Source organism: Gorilla gorilla, chromosome 5 (genome assembly GCF_029281585.2).
Source record: "Gorilla gorilla gorilla isolate KB3781 chromosome 5, NHGRI_mGorGor1-v2.1_pri, whole genome shotgun sequence".
In the NCBI taxonomy this organism is placed as follows: Eukaryota; Metazoa; Chordata; class Mammalia; order Primates; family Hominidae; genus Gorilla; species Gorilla gorilla.
In genome coordinates, this window is record NC_073229.2 from 36,128,246 (window position 1) to 36,140,845 (window position 12,600).

Genomic DNA, 12,600 nt, shown 5'->3' on the forward strand with positions numbered 1-12,600 from the left:
CTTGGGTCATTTGGGTTTTGAGATGTTCTATTTGAAACATTTTCCTTACAATTTGTTACCTGTTAAGAAAATTGCTTATTTAAATATCTGTTGAATGCTACTTAATAAATGTAACTTTCAAAATGTGACTAAATGGTGGTAGTTTTCTTTGTTAATAGTGATTATTTTATTTTGCCATTGTTGCATTGCTATAATTTGTTTTTGTTTTCTTTGTTTCTGTCTTTATAAGCTAGATGCCAGTTTTCCCCCCTAGAATTGTTAACCATTTACCTGTGTTTTGTATGACATGCACATGGGATTCATGTGAACGTTTTCACTTATTTTGCACTTTTTAGCCAGAGATACAGAAGAAGAGAGGGACACTCGAGATTAAATGTTTTAGTGAAAGTTAATGGGCAGCATATAATAAGCCTGGGGTACTTGAAAATTCAGTAAAAAGCAATAACTAGGGCTGGTTGTTTTCCCTCTTTGCCTTTGAATAGAAATGCATGCCCACACTGATGGAGTGTCAAGTGCCTGTGCTGTAGGACTACTTAGCAACCTGCCCTTACAAATCTCTATCTTGAACCAGTGTTTCTTAGCATTAAAAACAAAGGGTATGTGTACTTAAACCCTGGAGTCAGTGTACAGAGGTCCAACTTCTCACCCAAAATCATGGGTCATATAATATTGTGGCCAGGAGAGTGCTTATAGGAAGTTTCAAAATTCATTTAGTTGATATATTGTGGTTTGTAGTATACCTAGGAACATTACATTATTAGTAAGAGGCACATCCATTATAAGCTCTTGGGAAGGTGTATATTTCAACTTAACACATTTGCAGTTATATTTGAAATGAATGTGTTTGCCTATAAGGACTCACTTAGTATCTTTAGTTCCTATTTAATGCTAAACTTATTCTGTAGACCCAAATATTTCTAAGAAGAGCCTTGCATAGAGGCACCTGGGATATTCTGTTACAAATATCTGTTCTGTCTACACAGCTTCTCTACCTTAAGTGGTTTAACTGGTGCTTTGCAGGGAGTGGAGAAAGGATATCTCAGAAGGTCAAAGGATTAACATTTTCCCACAAAGTCTTTGATGGAAAGTCTAAGACCAGGAGAAGAGGAGTAATAACATGACCTATTATTCTGTAATTTGCAAATTCATGAAGGGCTTCCATATATAAATTTCACGTGTATGTGTGTATGTGTGTGTGTGTGTGTTAAACCCTGTGAGGTAACTATAACAGGTATTATTGTCCCTACTTTTTAAATTAAGGAAAGCAAGTCTAGGTCATAGGCTAAGTCATTTTCCCATTGTCACCTAGTAAAGTGGACCCTCCACCCAGGTGTTAGGATCTGAAGTTGTTTGCATTGTTCACTTTGTTTTCCTCAAACACCTTCCCCTTGAGCCTGGAGACTATATCTTTCAGTCTTTTTACTTAAATTTCTTTAAGTGGCTGCTGGGGGTCAGCGGGAAGATCAAGGCAGTAACAATGGAACAGGTGTGGCTGATGGAAGGCTGAGATGTCCCCAGCAGCAGAACAGGATGGACAGGCTTTCACACTGTTTATTCATTTGTCCCCTGGCAAAACACTCCTTTTGGTGAGCCGCCTTGACTGTTCCCCTGGGTGTTCGCCTGCCCATTGACATTCTTCCCCATATTTCCTTGCTGCTGCTCTCTTCTATGTCCCACTGCTGCTGCTGCTGGATACCATGTTTGACACAGTAAATCCTAGAGCAAGTGATTTTTCACCCTTCTGTTGAACAAGGAAGTCAGGGTTAAAACACAGTAATTATATGGCGGTCAAGTGCAAGAGAGGAGTGACTGCAGAGGATCCCTGTTCCAGATACCTTTTATTCCTGAATTTATACTAAATCATGAGCATTTGTGCATGTCTTTTAAATATCATTTGAAGACTCTTTTCATGATTCTGCACATTCTATCGCATAAATTTAGCAACATTTATTTCAGTGTTCTATTTTGGGTATTTAGGTTATTTTCTAGTTTTTGCTGTGATGAATATTATAGAAAAAATTAACTCCTTGGAGAAAAAAACTGTTAACTATTTGAAGAGATACAAGTCTGGTTTAAATGGTTTGCCCTAGTCATTGATTCATCAGTACATTGTAAGTTATTTATAACCAGATAAATACATGATTAGTTTTCTGAAGTAATATAATAGTGATACTAGTTTTATTTTCAGGTGGAAAAAATGAGTAAAGATGGTCAATAACAGGGATAGATTTCACAATTACATCATCAATATTCTGACCCTAGAATTTTACTTTTGGCTCATGCTTTTATAAAAAGTTGGTGCAACAGCAATATTTTTAATGCAGTAAGTTGATACATAAATGTATAAATCTGAAAAATCTAAACCCAGTTGTAAATAATCACCACTTTGTAAGAGTCGTTGCTTCAGTGGCTGGCTTAAGTATTTTTGGTGGAATGTACTCCTCAACATTTGAACTTGACTTTTTTTTGGTCATGCATGTAGAAAAGGTTTACCGATTATGAGCAAATTAGTAGAAGTTGAAGAACCAATTACTTAGAGGTTTATTTCCTGGAACTACTGCCTTCAATTTCTTGTGCAGATGCGTAGAGAGGAATAGGGGGAGGCATTACAGGTTTCCATAAAGCTATCAGTCCGTCTCTTAACTTTTCAGTCAGACTCACATCTTCACCCACTGTCCAACATGCAGACACAACAGGCAGTGAGCAGACCAACTTTGTTCCTGGTGTTCTCCCTCTTCTCTCTGGGTTTCTTTTTTCTTTTCAGTTTCTTCTCTGGGCTTCTTTTTTTCTATTCAGTTTCTTCTCTGGTTTTCTTTTTTCTATTCAGTTTCTTCTCTGGGTTTCTTTTTCTATTCAATTTCTTCTCTGAGTTTCTTTTTTCTATTCAATGTCTTCTCTGGGTTTCATTTTTTCTATTCAATGTCTTCTCTGGGTTTCATTTTTTCTATTCAATTTCTTCTCTGGGTTTCTTTTTTCTATTCAATTTCTTCTCTGGGTTTATTTTTTTCTATTTAATTTCTTCTTTCCCCAAGGGACCAGTGCCTTTTTTCCTATTCCAACCTCCTTAACATGGCATCCACCAAGGCCCATATTTTTGAGAAGGTCTCATTGTCTTTGGGATAATGTCTTTGGGACAATGTGTCTCTTGTCTTTGGGAAGCAAGTTATCTTTGCTGTCCCCAGTCAGCAGGAAGTCACCTGACTTTCCCAAATTTGACATTATCTTTTCCAGGTGTGTTTGCTTTTAAGCGTGGTCCTAGAAATGTCACTGCCTTAAGCTTACTTTGATTGTGTGGCTAGCTCAGTGCAAGGGTCACAGCGTTCTGTTCTAGTTTTGGGTAAACTTTGATGGAGAGGACCACTAGGTAAAAATGGAATTAGGAACTCATATATATTTTTTTTTTTTTTAAGGAGGGGGCCTTTAGGGTTAGAAAATAGTGTTTTTTCTTTTCCTAATCTATGGTGGCTGAAATGTGTGAGCATAGGGAAATCTGACTTGAATAAACTCTTAAGATGAAGTCATACATAATTAATTGCCTGTCTCTGCATTCTTTCCAAAGTGATGGCTCTTAGTATTCACACTTGTGATAACTTATGTTTCTTGAGTACAAGAGCCTCAGGACAGCCAATTAAGGAAGAAGACACAGTGGTGGTTCTGTTATGTAACCTTTCTGCTACTGTAATGGAATGGGTAATTGTCTTTTTTTTCTTAACTTCCAGTGCCTGAAACAGTACATGCAGCTGGCAATCCGAGAAGGATGTGGGTCTCCCATCACTTGCCCTGACATGGTGTGCCTAAACCACGGGACCCTGCAGGAAGCTGAGGTATGAATGACTACCATCATCTTCCCCTCTTTCCTATTTATGTTATTTATTAGGATCTTGAGTCTTTATGTATTTCCCTACCAGGGAGTCTAGCAAGAAAATACAGAGGTTAACTTTTTAAAGGAGCACTTTATTGCAGCTTACCTTTGGACTTTTTATACAAACTGTTAAAGCTGTCATTTATCTCAGTTCTATTTACATATACCATCTTGAGTGTTGAAGAAGCTATAGAATAGGCAAAAGTACCAGAAATCAAATTTACCAAATGTGAAGTTAGGAGGCTGATATGATTTGGCTCTGTGTCCCCACCCTAATCTCACCTTGAATTGTAATAATTCCCACGTGTCAAGGGTGGGACCAGGTGGAGATAATTGAATCATGGGGGCGGTTCCCCCATGCTGTTCTCGTGATAGTGAGTTCTCCTGAGAACTGATGGTTTTATAAGGGGCTTCCCTGCCCGTTGCTCAGCACTACTCCTTGCTGCGGCCATGTGAAGAAAGATGTGTTTTCTTTCCCTTCTACCATGATTGTAAGTTTTCTGAGACCTTCCCAGGTCTGCAGACCTGTGAGTCAATTAAATACCCAGTCTTGGGTATTTCTTCATAGCAGTGTGAGAATGGACTCATACAGAGGCTGAATAGTGAATGGTCTTGTAAATTGTAATACCCTAAAGATAAATAGACCATGGATTAGCTGCAGTTATGGAAAATATAAAGTATTGTGATTCCACAATGATAGCCTGAGTTGAACCATTTCCAAAGAGTAGAGACCTTTCAATTGATCTGTAGCAGGCATCTGAAATGTCTTTTTCTTTTTTTTTCATATCCCCTCGTTTGTTCAATCACCGGTTATTGGTTTGCCTTTAAATCTTCAGACTCTGCTCACTTTAAATTAGAATATAATGAACTCTTGTTTATTCTTAGGGTGTTTGTAAGCCTCTGAACGACATCCCAAGAAACAGATGAAATCAGTTGTTCATTTAGCAAACACAGAACACCTGCTTTGCACCAGGCACCACCACCCCCCAGTTGTTTTCATTGCCAGTATACTACCTAATCCTCTCAACAGACCTCATGAAATTGGGTGTTGCTTTCAGATAGGGAAACTGAGGCCCAGAAGGTTTAAGTAACTTACCCAAAACTACATATCTAGAAAGTAGAAGAGATAGGATTCTAATCCATTGCTTTCTGACTGCCATAATTACGTGGCTTTGAGTAGAATTAGGTTGGCCAGGTGCTGTGGCTCACACCTGTAATCCTGGCACTTTGGGAGGCCAAGGCAGAAGGATTGCTTGAGTTCAGGAGTTTGAGACCAGCCTGGGCAATATAGCAAGACCCCCATATCTACAAAAATAAAAATTAGAAAATTAGTCAGGCATAGTGGTGCATGCCTATAGTCCCAGCTACTCTGGAGGCTGAGGTGAGAGGATTGCTTGAGCCCTAAAGGTCAAGGCTCCAGTAAGCCTTGATCGCATCACTGCACTCCAGCCTGGGCAATAGAGTAAGATTTCATCTCTTAAAAAAAATGGGAATGGGGGCATAGAACTAGGTAGGTAGATAGAATGTATGATAAAGGACTTAATAATTGGAAGCTCAATTTGTGTGTGTGTGCAGACACATGTAGATGTGTGTGTGTATAGATATATATACTGTACATGCTTTGTTTATGAATATATATTCTTTTACATATATATCCTTTGCTTTGTAAGTGAAGCAGTCAGAAAGTTAGTATAGACAGTTTTTAACAATTTGTGTCTGGGCATCCTGTGTTCAATTTATTGATTAGTGGCTGAGTGCTACAAGTGAGATATAACGTTTTTTAGGGAAGTATAAAAGGAATATCTGTTTAGAAGTGATTTAAGAAAATCATGGAATAACATTTTTGGTAAAAAGGTAATATCGAGTATGTAAACCCTGTGGAGAGATATATTATTGACTTTTATAGGGTAAAAAGAGCTATAGTGGAGAGAAATTGGACTAGTTACTAAGAATATTGTTGATCTGTGTCACTTCAGAATTGTTTTTAAAATGAGTCTTGGGTATTTGGGTGTATCTTTCTATGCATAATCCTTCCAGGAAAGACACTTCCTTTTTGACTTGCTTCTCAGGTGTCTGATGGGTCAGCAAGTCTTAATAAAGACCACAGTGTGTGCCTGGCCCCATTCCAGGCTGGGCTGGAGAGGAGAATAAGAAAGGCCCACTAGTGCTCTTCTTATGGAGCTTCTGGTCCAGCAGAGAGACAGTCAACTTATAACGAGTCAGATAATTATAAAAGTGAAATGCAAGAAATGGGGCAGGCAACAGGAGCTGTGTCTGCTATGAAATCTTAGTGAATTCATGCACATAAAATCTATTAAACATAAGTGAATAGCTTGGTGAAATTTCAAAAAAAAGTCCATGACATTTATCGGATTCCTGTATTCTAGACCTGTGCTGACTAATCCAGTAGCCACTAGCCACATGTGGCTATTTAAACCTAGATTGATTTAAATGAAATTAAAAATTTAGTTCAATCATGCTAGTCAGTAATTGCTGAGTGTTCAGCAGTCACATGTGGCTAATGGTTACCAGACTGGACAGCACAGAATAAAATACTTCCATCAGTGCAGAAAGTTCAAATGCATAGTGTTTTAGAATTTTCAGTAAATGGTAGCCACTAGGCACTGACATTTTGAGTATCTAATGTAAGGGGCCAGTGTGCCCAGGTAAGTGGATCAGGACAGGCTATAGTGTCTGTCTTGCAGTTCTCTAGAGCAGAGCTTAAGTAGTCTTCTCATTTTCTTTTTTTCTTGCTTCTTGCTTTCTCTCTCTCTCTCTTTTTTAAAACCTGGTTTTCCTCTGTTGCCCACGCTGGAGTACAGTGGTACAATCACAGCTCAACTTCCCAGGCTCAAGCGATCCTCCCACCTCAGCCTCCCAAGTAGCTGGGACTACAGATGTGCACCACCATGCCTGGCTAATTTTTAATTTTTTTTTTTTTTTTTTTTTTTAAAGAGAGGGTCTCTCTATGTTTTCCAGCCTGGGCTCAAGCAATCCTACTGCCTCAGCCTCCCAAAGTTCTGGAATTACAGGTGTGAACCACCACATCTGGCTTCATTTTCTTTGAATAGACATTTTCTCTTTGTATTTCCCCCCTCCTTTGTTCTCCTTATCCTTTCCCCACTCTATCCCTTCTCTGTCCTTCTGGTTCTCTTTATCCAGTTTTACTATAAAAGCATTTTACTTTTGTGCATTAAAACCAGGCAAACCCATAATGAGTCTTAAAAATTACAAAAGGAGGCCAGGTGCAGTGGCTCACACCTGTAATCCCAGCACTTTGGGAGGCCGAGGTGGGTGGATCATGAGGTCAGGAGATGGAGACCATCCGGGCTAACACAGTGAAACCCCTTTCTACTAAAAAGACAAAAAAATTAGCCAGGCATAGTGGTGGGCACCTGTAATCCCAGCAGGGCTTACACAGCCTAACCCAGGAGGTGGAGGTTGCAGAGAGCTGAGATTGCACTACTGCACTCCAGCCTGGGTGACACAGTGAGACTCCATCTCAAAAAAAAATAAAAAATAAAAAAAAAGAATCAAATATTCTCTATCAACTTGCTACTGTCTTTTTCAGTGATAAAAATATGTGGTAGTGGTAATTGATAATCATTTTGAGTTGAAAATGGAATAGAAGATTATATTGGAGATATGGGTAGCTGCATCAGTTTACATAGGCCTCCTCCTTTGAAAGTAAATACCACACACATGAATTGGACTGTACCACCTTCATTTCTAACTTGCTTTAGATCAAGATTTTATTGCATACAGTTATAACATGTGGCTTATAATCTATATATTATTGAGTATACCACAATGGGGTTCATTCACATATGCTTGACTAGGTTCTATCTCAATGACTACTGCTTCCTTCTGCCTTTTAAAAAATGCTTAATTACACAGGTAACACATAAATATACTTTGCTTGTTAAAAATAATTCTGATTAAGCCTGGTTCCCTTTGTCTTGCTGCTATTTATATTACAACACGTGATTCTTCATTCTTCTCTGTCTTACCAAATGCATTTAAGTCTAACATTGCTTCATCTTCAAAGGATGGCAGGAATGTAAGCTCTTTCCTCTGAGTGCTTCCTTGTGCAGGTCTAGCTTACAGAGTTGGCTGTGCTCCGTGTACCTGCCTTCTTGATTTTTCCAAATTGGCTCAGCTGTGATTATGCCTCCTAAATTTTATCTATGAAGAGTAGCCTCCTTAGTGACGCACTTAATGCCCAGTTCAAGTACAATTGAACCTCAGTGTCCATGGGTTCTGCATTTGGGGATTCAACTGCCCATGGAAAATACTCAGAAAAAATATTTTTACTGAACACGTGCAGACTTTCCTTGTCATTATTCCCTAAACAATATAGTATAATGAGTTACCTAGCATTTACATTGTATTAGGTATTATAAGTAATCTAAAAATGATTTGAACTATACAGGAGAGAGGATGTGCATAAGTTATATTCTAGTACTACCCCATTTTATATCAGAGACTTAAGCATCTGAAGATTTTGGTATCTGCGGGAGGTCCTGGAACCAGTGCCCTTCAGATACTGAGGGATGACTCTACTGTTCCCTTGTATAGGAAATGGTAGAAAACGGCAGCTTCCCTTTCAGTGTCATGGAAGCTGGTGAGAGATAGTGACTCAGGAGGACTTGAGGCTAGAGGTGAACACACTAGGAGCCAGGGAAAAGTAAAACTTTCCTCTATTGCATCATCTGGTACTTTTAGCTTTTGCTCTGCAGAGATTTTCCAATGTACTTGATCTTGTAATCGTGTCCAACATGAAATTATGAGAGGCAGGACACAGATTGTTTATTCCAATAGCATTACTTCAGGCGAAGCCCTTGCTTGAAGTTAGTAGCCCTGTTAAAAAAGGTGATGTCTAATTTAAGCAGTTCCCATGTAGTGTTATTGAAGTAGCATCCATCACTTCCTGGGAAAGTTTGAACCATTTGTCTAGCCTGTGCGAATTTTGAGTGGTGAGTGCATATTCCTATTTGAATAGTACCTGCCATTACATGGCCTGAGAGTTTTAACTTCTTCCAATTGCTAGGTGTCAGTGGAGGGCAGGGAAGAGCTTCTCACTCACTAATCTTCTTTCTAAGCCCTGGAGCACTGAAATGACCAGCCTGCCTTTTACTGCTAGTGCCCCAGTGTGCACCAGAGAAAGGGTGGGTGCAGCTGAATGGAGGCTTCAGAATTTCTGTAAGAAGGGAGTTAGGGCAGGGCATTCTGGAGACCTGGGGTGGAGGTATGGTGGAGGAGGGATCGAGTACTGGGGAATTTGAAGCTATGTTTGCAAAATAAATACAGTTTTTACTCAGATTGCATATTTAGTTGGGTGGCTTTGGGAAAGTTGGCTACAGTGATAGGGAATCCAGGTGTTCTTCCCAAATCCTCTGCCTCCACTTGCCATCTCTTAACATTCTTCCTTCCCATTATCATGGTGGGAAGCTAGGGCAAGGGAAGGGTGAGAATGCCCAGACAAGAGGCCTTATTCCTGTTACTGTGGTGTAAGGATCTGAATGGGAAGGGATGAGTGTGTCTGTAATAACCTTTGGCTGCAATACGTGTTGGCTGGAGAAAAGTAAACCTTTGAGATGGTGGGGTTAGAGGAATCCGCCAAGCCAGAGTTAATAGATATTTTTGAGTTTCCTGGCTGAATCACATTTTAGAAAGTAGTTAAAACTTTGTTTTAAAATGTACTTAAAACTGTATAAGTGGGTAATAAGGTTTCTAAGATAATTCTTTAACTAATGGCACATAGAAAACGAAGCCACAGTGGGTTGAATGTGTCACATGAGTGTATGGATATGTCCCTTTTTACTTATGACTGAGTGGAGGGAGAAAAGACGGGATGATATATGGAAAGATGATCTTGGTTAGATAATGTACAGAGACTTCTATAGCACATGTGAAACAAAGACCAGTGAAAGCTGCCCTCTACAGTGGACTGCGAAGATCAGTGGCCCTGGAATTCCATTTCTTGCCTTCTGCCTCTCAGACAGTGATGCCCACATATGGTTTCCAATCAGGATTTTTAATCTAGTATTCAGGTGAGAGACTTCAGCTTGTTAGTTTCACTCAGGTGAATGGGTGAATGTGCTGTTTTTCTCCTCTGTTAGGAAGAGCAGCTCTCATTCTCTGGGTTGTGAAAACATTTTTAGTTCCTATGTTAATGTGATTAGACATTGATCCGCATGGTGAGTGTTATTTCCCCTGCCCTGGATTTTGCAAGTCATAGCATCCCCCAAATTGCCCAAACCTTGACAGGTTGTAATGATCTACTTACTAGTGGTCAATTCCATCTCCAGATGTTCTGATATGTTTTATTATTTGTTCAGCCTGTTTAATTTTTAAAGCAACTGTAGCAGAAGCATGATTTGAAGGACCAAACCTAAGTAAAGTCTGGGCGCTTTTTCCTTCTGTTTGGGCTTTCCGGACTCTGATGGGTAGCAGTTCTCTAAAGCCTATCCCCAATTTCTGTTTCATTTTTTTAATTGCGTCTTTTTTTCTTAACTAAAAAGCAATATACATTGTATTTATTAACACTTCATATGGGAACACACACCACTTTTGGCATAAATGCTTTTGTGGTGAGCAGGCTTCACTTTCTGCCTCCCTTTTTTGCTTTGTTTTTTTCTGAGAGGGGGTAAGGTCAGTGTTAGTGTAGATGGTGATGCTTGTTTAAATATTATGATCGTGGTTAATACTGATTAACAGGTGTGCCTCACTTTTCATTTCTTCTTGGTTGTGGACGTTAGAGAGATTAAATCACAGTTGTGTGTAACAGTTACAGCACTCCCGTGTGTAGGTGTGGTCTGGCTTCCCTGGATATGCTCTGCTAGGGATGAAATGGAAAAGCAAAGACATTCAGCTGAGTAGGAACTGAGTGTTTTTGTTTTGTTTGTTTGTTTGTTTTTTTAGACAGAGTCTCGCTCTGTCGCCCAGGCTGGAATGCAGTGGTGCGATCTCGGCTCACTGCAAGCTCCGCCTCCCAGGTTCATGCCATTCTGCTGCCTCAGCCTCCTGAGTAGCTGGGACTACAGGCGCCTGCTACCACGCCCAGCTAATTTTTTGTATTTTTAGTAGAGATGGGGTTTCACCTTGTTAGCCAGGATGGTCTCAATCTCCTGACCTCGTGATCCACCTGCCTCGGCCTCCCAAAGTGCTGGGATTACAGGTGTGAGCCACCTTGCCTGGCCAGAACTGAGTATTTAATAAGGATCATAAGGTTCATTTTTATCAGAAATGAAACAAAACAAAATAGTGATTGTGGACAATTAGTAGCTTTTGTTGTCATTATTCTGATATTATTGCTCTTATTCTATTAACATGAAATTGAATTTATTTTATCTTTGAATTAAAGTTTGGGTGTTTTCCCCCACCTTTGGAAAGAGTTTCTAGAATGATCATGAGGAACAAAAGTTGTCTTTTGTGCTTGGATAGGAGAGAGAAATTTCTGTTTAACAATAAATAAATTAGCACAGCTTTCAAAGAAGAAGTAGCAAAAATTAACTTTAAATTAAAGACCATTAAGTAGTTGATCTCAGGGTAGTGGTCTCTTGATAGCTGAGAATATACCTAGAGAGCTTTGCTTTTACTGCTCGAATATGGATTTGGTTAGTAATGAATTAGAAGCCACTGAATAAAATAAATGTCTGCAGTCTATGCTGACTGAAATTTAAAAAATGAATAAATAGAGAAGGGACAGCTTTTTCTTACAGTGGAATTTTAATCACCAAGTACAAAATGAATGATAGAAATAGAAAAATCACTAAGCAAATATTACAGTAATAATTATTTTTGGCAAGAATTGTCAGTGGATACAAAAATTAGTGGGCAAAGTTTGATTAGAAACAGGATTTTGCGTAGTTTCAGAATATCTCCCTACAAGGTAATTGTTAATTCCAAATGATAGAGAAGCTGGCAGATACCACCTTAACCACATTAAAAAGTTAACATACTATGCAGCCATAAAAAATGATGAGTTCATGTCCTTTGTAGGGACATGGATGAAGCTGGAAACCATCATTCTCAGCAAACTATCGCAAGGACAAAAAACCAAACACCGCATGTTCTCACTCATAGGTGGGAATTGAACAATGAGAACACATGGACACAGGAAAGGGAACATCACACACCAGGGACTGTTGTGGGGTTGGGGGAGGGGGGAGGGATAGCATTAGGAGGTATACCTAATGCTAAATGACGAGTTAATGGATGCAGCACACCAACATGGCACATGTATACATATGTAACAAACCTGCACGTTGTGCACATGTACCCTAAAACTTAAAGTATAATAATAATAATAATAAAACCCACCTCAAATCACACACTAAAAAAAAAAAAGTTAACATCATCAATAATGAGACATGTTGTCCTCATGTAGCTCCTGATGGCCCCAAGGACACGTCTGTGATATTCTTGCCAAAAATTCATAACCTGAATCTAATCATGAGAAAGCATCAGACAAATCCAAATTAGGGGAACACTGTACAAATAACTGGCCTGGACTCTTCAAACTCATCAAAGTCACAAAAGGCAAAGATAAATTGAAGAACTGTCCCAGATTGGAACGTCAAGGAGATACCACAGCTAGGTACAAGTTGGTTACCTGGATTGGATCTTATACTGAAAAAAAGACCTTAGTGGAACAATTAGTGAGATTTGAATAAGGCCCGAAGATGCTTTAATTCTATTGTATCGAAATATAAATGTCATTATTTCAATACTAT

The 12,600-nt window shown here is 39.1% G+C and overlaps 1 protein-coding gene across 3 annotated transcripts in view; it reads left to right on the forward strand.

The window, feature by feature from the left end:
* RNF144B (ring finger protein 144B) overlaps positions 1 to 12,600 on the forward strand; it is a 195,387-nt gene that overhangs the window by 150,332 nt on the left and 32,455 nt on the right. For all 3 annotated transcript variants that reach the window (XM_055390693.2, XM_055390692.2, XM_019030033.4), the window contains one exon: positions 3,720 to 3,824. In XM_055390693.2, the coding sequence (XP_055246668.1) occupies positions 3,720 to 3,824 (105 nt within the window). The remainder of the gene's footprint in view (positions 1 to 3,719; positions 3,825 to 12,600) is intronic.